Source organism: Sciurus vulgaris (assembly GCF_902686455.1).
Source record: "Sciurus vulgaris genome assembly, chromosome: 4".
NCBI classification, from domain to species: Eukaryota; Metazoa; Chordata; class Mammalia; order Rodentia; family Sciuridae; genus Sciurus; species Sciurus vulgaris.
This window is the reverse complement of record NC_136464.1, coordinates 130,482,948-130,490,169: the sequence shown is the minus strand read 5'-3', so window position 1 is coordinate 130,490,169 and position 7,222 is coordinate 130,482,948. Positions and strand designations below refer to the sequence as shown.

The following is a 7,222-nucleotide window of genomic DNA, read 5'->3' as shown; positions in this document are numbered from 1 at the left end:
TAACACTGCTTCTAGTGATGTTATTTCATAGTAGTCATGGCTATTTTCATAAAATACATACAGGACATCCAAAACACTAAAATTTTGGATGTTTGTAATACACTGATACAACAAAATTGTTTTAAAATAAGCATTTTTCTCCTTTTCATTTTAAAAGTACTATTGATAAAAATATAACTACTAGAACTTTTTGTTTTAAAATAGGATGAGGAAATCTACTCTGAAGAGTCAAATAATGTAAAATAATATGAATTATTTTTTCCTCTCTAGCTGAAGTTGCTATGTTGGTTTTAAATTTCCCAGTTCAAATTAATGAACTATTTCTCTGTATAAAGATGTACTTGGCAGTACAAAGATCAGAGCAGTCTCTTCTTCATTAAATTGGGCAAGGAGAACTCACTGGTTCTCAAACTGTTAAATGGATATTAGGGTTTTTAATGAATGGAACATTTATTTTTGTGCCAGCTCAACTAACAACATTGACATGATTAGCATACATTTTGGCAACTGTTCTAGCACAAGGTGTTAGTAAAAAGGGACTTTTATCTTTGAGTTTAATTTACTTTAGCTTTCTCTGTTACTAATGTTTTTAATGTGAACGAGATGTTTTGTAAAGGAAACCTGTCACAAGAAGTTATTAAGAAATACATCTTTTTATTAAAGTTACAAACATTTTTCATGCTGGATATGAAGTTCATACTCCAAAACACATGAATCTTCTTCAAATTTAGAAATGAATAGAATTTTTTTAAACAATTGACACTGATAGTAAAAGTCATTGCACTTTTACAATTTATTTTTTATTTATCACACTACTTGTATCTCATGTAGTTTCTTCCTTAAAAAACATAAGTAAAATATGACTGGAAAAGTATGGTTTTCTCTACTGCTACATATCAATTATGAATGAAAAATTTTATGGGTTAAATGATCTTAGTATCTTAGCTCAAGTTCCTCACATACAAAAGTAATTCACAATAAAAATATATATATTTTTGTAACAAATGCTACTGCCTAATATGCTTATTATTTTATTTATTCAAATTCTCATATTGAAGTAAACAAGAAAAATGAATTAATAAAAATCCAAAAGGCCCTGGGTATTTGCATTAAATTATATTTTTCAATGTATTTTTACCTTGAAAAATTATTAAAAGCTAATGAAACACAGCTAAGAAAGGATTTGCTATAAGTATGTGATAAAAGGAAAGTTTATAATTGATATTAAATCTATAATAAATTAATATGCATGTGTACATATATGGGTGCAAATTTTCATATGAACTTAAATGAAACATATAGTCATACTCTCTGCTGTATATGTCTATAACTACACCCAAACTTACTAACTTACCCAATGTTTAACTGAGTAATGAATTAGTTTAATATAAACTTTAGCACAGAAGAATACTAGTTTACCCATATTTAACCCTAAAGCCACACAGATGCCAATATAGGCACTTAAGTGAAGGAACAAGCCCATGTTAAAATATAAAATGGTAAAAATGAGAAAGAAATTATGAAAATATATACCTTTAATTTGCAGACATATAAACACTTTTGGTACAATACAGACACATGATGCAAAAAAGTAAGATGATCCAGTTTAAGCTAACACATTCCTTGTTTATACAGATTTTGTTATAGTGCTCAGATAAAATAAAATTTCCAGCTCACACAATGAAGAGAAAGTAATAAATCCAGTGATGAACCAGTTTTCTTCATTGCAAAAGAATCAGTAAAAGCTAAAGTATCAAAGAAATCTGCTGCTGGGCTTACAAATAAACTCTTGGACCTAATCCAAAGCCAAAGAAAGGAAGCCAGAAATGGTAGCCAACAACCTGAACAATAAAAGGAAAGTATAACTTTCATATGAAATGCCCAACTAAAACAACCTGTATTATACATTAGCTTCTAGAATAATTTGATTTTAATGTGCTTTTTATTTTTTATGTGATTGATGAGTTTAAGCATATAAGAATGTAATGTATAACCCAAGTACAAATTACTTCTGACAAATATTGAAAGCACTAAAATGTCATGAAAACTAAGAAGCAAATAAGAATTGAGACCTTTATTTGCTTCTGGCTGTTTTTTTTTGGGGGGGCACAATTTCTAGTTACATTTTCTGTAAGAAAGAATACATTTATTTTCCCCTGTAATCATAGCAAGTACAGTGGTAAAGCAAACAGAAAGCAATTTGAGTACACAGAATGTAAAATACTCTTCACTAGTCCCAACTTGTAACACATGGCAATGTTTTTATCCTTACTAAGAAGGAATTGCACTTTTTAATGACTTCTCTTTCAAACTATACATGATGTACCTATGAGGTAATAAACAGTCTAAATACATTTATTTTCTTTCATATCATATATTTAAGTAGGGCAAAATTCTGTTTGATTTTATATTTATTTAATGTTAAAAACATATTTAAAATATACTCTCTCATTAATTTCATGTACAATACCTCAAACAGTTCCCTGCAAAGGAGCAGCTCATGCCCTCTTGTGGCCAAAGGACTTTTTAGACTGAAAAAAACAAAGTATCATTTTTCTTACCTTACTCCCAGGTTTTATCAATCATTTGCTTGGTGTATGAAAGCTGCAAACCATGTCCAAGCTGTATTATAAATAACGATTCTATAGCTGTTAGTACTAATTTTCATTTAAAAATGCTGTACACATTTTATAATTCTGAATTTGAATTTAAAAACCTGTAAACAGCTATTTACAATATAAGTTATAAATTAGTCATCATCCTTCATTGGAACTGCCATCAATACACTCTTGTGTAGGCGAATAAAACTATCCAAAGTCAATTAAAACATCTCTGTTATTCCACAATGAAATAATATTAAATATTGGAAATATCCATTGGCTTCCTCTCTCTCATATGAAAGTCAATTTTTCCTTTTAGAGGAATTTGTACTTCCAAACTTTCATCTTCCCTGTGGTGTTTTTTCCCCTTCCTTAAGCAGATATATATGCCCATCCCTGTTACAAGTGTGATAGAACTCAAACTTATTACAGACAGAGCCACTAATGTGGGCATACAGGACACAGATTCTACCTTCCTATGAGTTGGTTCTATTGAGATTTGTGGTTCTTTCTCCTCTATATTGATTTCTGGTTCTTTTCTTAAAAGACTCTCAATGTAGCTCTCATTACTGACAGTGTCATTGACAAATAGGTTCACCATGACGGTGGAATGGAGAGGCTCAGGGTAACCATGATCACTCACTTTCACCAGTAAGCGGTGCAGTCCATAATCTGTCTGCAGCAGTGCCTCTTCCAAAGTAATGTTGCCAGTTTTAGGGTCAATCCTAAAGGATTCAGGCCTAGGGCCTCTTCTACCTATGATGCTGTAAGCTATGACAGCATTCATGCCTGTGTCTTTGTCAACAGCATAGACCTCTGTAACTGGGGAGCCAGGGAGAGTAGAAGGCAGTACCAACAAATAAGACATATTGGACTGAGGAAATAAAACAAGAGGAGGATTGTCATTGATGTCTAGAAGGAGGATTGTGATTTTTGTGGTAGAGGAGAGGGCAGGCTCACCCCCATCAACAGCTTCAACCCACAAAGTGTAGGAGCTTTGCTGCTCTCTGTCCAAAGAGACTTTAGCCCTCAGCATACCCTTTCCTGTATCTATGACAAAGATGTCACTCTGGTTCACCACCGAGAGGGCCACCCATCCATTTCGCCCAGCATCAGCATCCGTTACACTAATTACTCCAATTTCACCATATCCAGGAAAGTTTTCTGGCACAAAAAAGCTGAAATCTTTGTTGATAAACCTAGGACTGTTGTCATTTTTATCCAATACTGTAAGAGTCACAGTGGCTACTGATTCTCTGGGTGGCTTCCCACAGTCAACAGCTCTGACCGTGTACCTGTACTTTTCTTTCTCTTCCCGGTCCAACTGAGTAGAAACTGTCAGGATACCTGTGACACTGTCTAAGGAAAAATATGAAGGAGCATCAGGTCCCAGAAAATATGAAACTTGGCCTCTCTCTCCACTGTCAGCATCTGTAGCATACAACTTAGTCAAAAAGGCATTGGGTGCATTGTTTTCTTCAATAGTAAGTTCTATCAGGGGCTGAAGGAAAACAGGAGCATTATCATTGTCATCTAAAAGTTGCACTTTAATGATTCTTTTGACATGAAATCCCTCTGAGTTCCAGGCCACCACAGCTATTTCATAGAACTGTTGTAGCTCATAGTCCATAGGTTTTGAGGTCTCTAGCAAATATTCATTATTATATGGTTTGTAGGGTGACAACCTAAATGGCCCTTCACCATCCAGGTAGCAGTTAACCTTGTATTTACCTTCTGGATCTCTTATGGTAAAAAATGCAATTGGAGTGTTAACAGGTTCCAGTTCTTTCAGATAAACAACTCCATCTATCTCATTTGCTATATAACGTGGGACAATTTCAGGTGGTCTGAAAATGACTTTGATAATAGACACCAGAGCAGTGATCACAGCAGGAATACAGCCTGGCCCATTAGCAAGGATGGTGAGCTTGTGTGTTTGTAGAACACTGCCTCCAATCTTACTGAAAAGTTTAATGACCCCTGTAGCTTCATCCAGATGGAATAAATCCTTGGATGCTTGTGGAACTTTCTGGCTGTAACTATAGGTAATCAGAGCATTGGTACCCAAGTCTCTGTCCACAGCCTGGACAGCTGCAATTGGGGTGCCAACTGTAGCATTTCCATACACAGTGATATTGATTTGTGAGTCTATGAAGAGAGGGCAATTGTCATTGATGTCACTTATGCCAATGGTGAGGGTGGCGCTGCCCAGCAGTGGTGGAGACCCACCATCTTCAGCTATTATGATGCTCACATACTGGTCCTGGGTTTCCCTGTCCAGTGCACCCATGACAATTAGGTAGGGGGTGCGCTCCCCATTCTCATTCTCCTCCACGTCCAGGGTGAACATGCCATGGTAGTCCAGTAAGCGATAGGTCTGCACCCCATTAGTGCCTATGTCTGGGTCCACAGCAGGATGCTCTATGACCAACCTGGTGTTTACAGGTGCATTTTCTGGGACCCAAACTGAGATTTGAGAAACAGGAAACTGTGGAGCATTGTCATTGATGTCCCTGATGGCAATTTTCACCTTCACAAACCTAAAGTATTCCTGAGGCAGGACCAGCACATCCAGAAGCAAAAGGCAAGAGTCAGAGGAAGGAGAGGAGATGGAAATGCTGCCACCCCAGGCAGCTCCTCCACCCCCTTCCAGACACAGGGCTTCTCTGTCGATCTCCAGTGCAGAAGTGTGCAACTCCCCAGAACGGTTGTCTAGGGTCACATACTGGCCACTTAGTCCCCCTGAGGCCAGGCTGAAAGAGAGAGGGGGATACCACTCAGCGCCAGAGCCAGTGCGCTCAGGCAGGGACTGCTGGTTCTGTCTCCCTGTAGCCCGGGGCACCAGCCTCAGATCCTCAGCCAGGCTGCCGATGAGCACTCCTGCCGGCAGTCCCTCGTTCAAGCTGTACAGAAGCTCCGTGGCTCGGCTGTAACTCGCAAGGCAGTTGAAGGGTCCCACGAAGAGGAAAAACAGGAACACATGCTGGAGTGGAGGGAGGAGAGACGGTTCATTTGCACACAGGCGGAAATAACAGAGATCAGAGTTAGAAAACAGTACTCCCGGGGTCTATGATGCCCCGATCACTATTTCCAGGAGGAAAACCCCTACTCAGAATAGGGTGAAGAGGAAACTTGGTGAGCAATATTGTCTCCAAAACTTATTTTATCTGCTCATTTTTTATTCCCCAAGCTGCCCGCATCACGTTCCCATCCTACATTCAAAAATCCAAAACCATAAAGCATTCCTGGAAAAACACGCCAGAATGGAGAGGACTCCAATTCAGGGAATGCGCAACGCGACAGAGAAAACTCCCTAGGTTATAAGGAGGGAGGGAGGGGGCTACTATTGGGTAGTACTGAGAGGTGGCTGATTAATTTCTCATTGAAACGAACAATTCAGCCATTAGGGTCCTAGAACGCGAAATTTGTTACATCCCTATGAGACCAATAAAAACAACAGTAACAGCCATAATATGGAAAACATTGCAACACACTCCACCTGCTCAACCCCCACCCCCAACCCCGCCCCGCAACGGTTTAGGTCCGAAAGAGTGATTTTCATTTTAGCTTGCATGTAAAATCAAATTGAAATGATCTTAGTCTCTAACTCCTACCAAGCCTTTCTACCACATCTCTTAGGGGGAAGAGAAGTAAACGCGGAAAATGATTATGCAAAAACAATTTGTCAATTGCAGTAGACAATCAGGCAGACACTGGCAGCAGGAAACAATCTCCGAACCTCTGTCTTTATAAAGCGCTTTGAGCGCACGGTCGCCCCCACTCCTCCATCTCATCTGACTACATTTCGCCTATCGAAACTTCCTGTCACGAACCTAACATTTAGGTATTCCTTGCTAAAATATAAACACATTATCCCAAACTCCCTTACCCTTCCACTATTCTCGGGAAGTTTGGATTAAGGCAAAAGGTTTGAACAACCATTAAGGTGTAGGAACTGCTTTACACTAGTGCAACTTGTCGGGATGGCAGGGCTCCTGAATCCTTACCGGTAGGTTCCTGTAGCTGGTGCTGCTCCTGGGACGATGTAGATGCCCCATATCCAGGCACGGGTGCCAGGTCGCCGGACGCCAGCTCACTGCCAGGGCCGGCGAGCTGCGCGCATTCCCTTGGCCGCGCATTCCCAGGGAAGCTGCAGTCAACGCGCTCCTGAAGGGAGGGTGGCAGAAGACACTCCCTCTTCGTTCATGCAAATCGCTGGGGAACTTCAGCCAATAGTAACTGGCTTGTCAATTAAGGACGGAAGCTAAGGCTGGCAGAAAGGCGAGGGGGCAGAAGGGCACATTTATGATTTACAGTCCTGGACGCGAATACATCCAGAACCTGCCAGAGGAGCTGGAATGGGGGACTTGCCTCTGAAGACTGCGACGAGGTGTCACAGGGTCCGTCCTGCACTGAAGTGCGTGCCCACCAGCTTACCTCCTTGCTGCACCAGTTAGATCTCAAGTCCACAGGTTGCTAGCAAGAGTAGGAGAATTAAATAAGTCTGCATTTGTATCTGAATGCAAGAGAGAGAGGAAGTCCTCTCCACAAAGCAATCACAGGCGCGATGTCCCCGAAAGCCTGCCTTGCCATCAGTTCCTCCCAGAGACTCGAATCCAGCA

At 39.9% G+C, this 7,222-nt stretch overlaps 1 protein-coding gene across 1 annotated transcript; it reads right to left on the bottom strand.

Moving 5' to 3' along the window:
• Positions 1 to 686: 686 nt before the first annotated feature.
• On the bottom strand, positions 687 to 6,955 carry PCDH20 (protocadherin 20). Its single transcript, XM_079137634.1, has 2 exons — positions 6,608 to 6,955; positions 687 to 5,583 (listed from the first exon to the last, which is right to left on the bottom strand). The coding sequence occupies exons 1-2, from the start codon at positions 6,737 to 6,739 to the stop codon at positions 2,857 to 2,859; spliced, it is 2,859 nt and encodes a 952-aa protein (XP_078993760.1). The 5' UTR covers positions 6,740 to 6,955; the 3' UTR covers positions 687 to 2,856.
• Between the last annotated feature and the right edge of the window lie 267 nt (positions 6,956 to 7,222).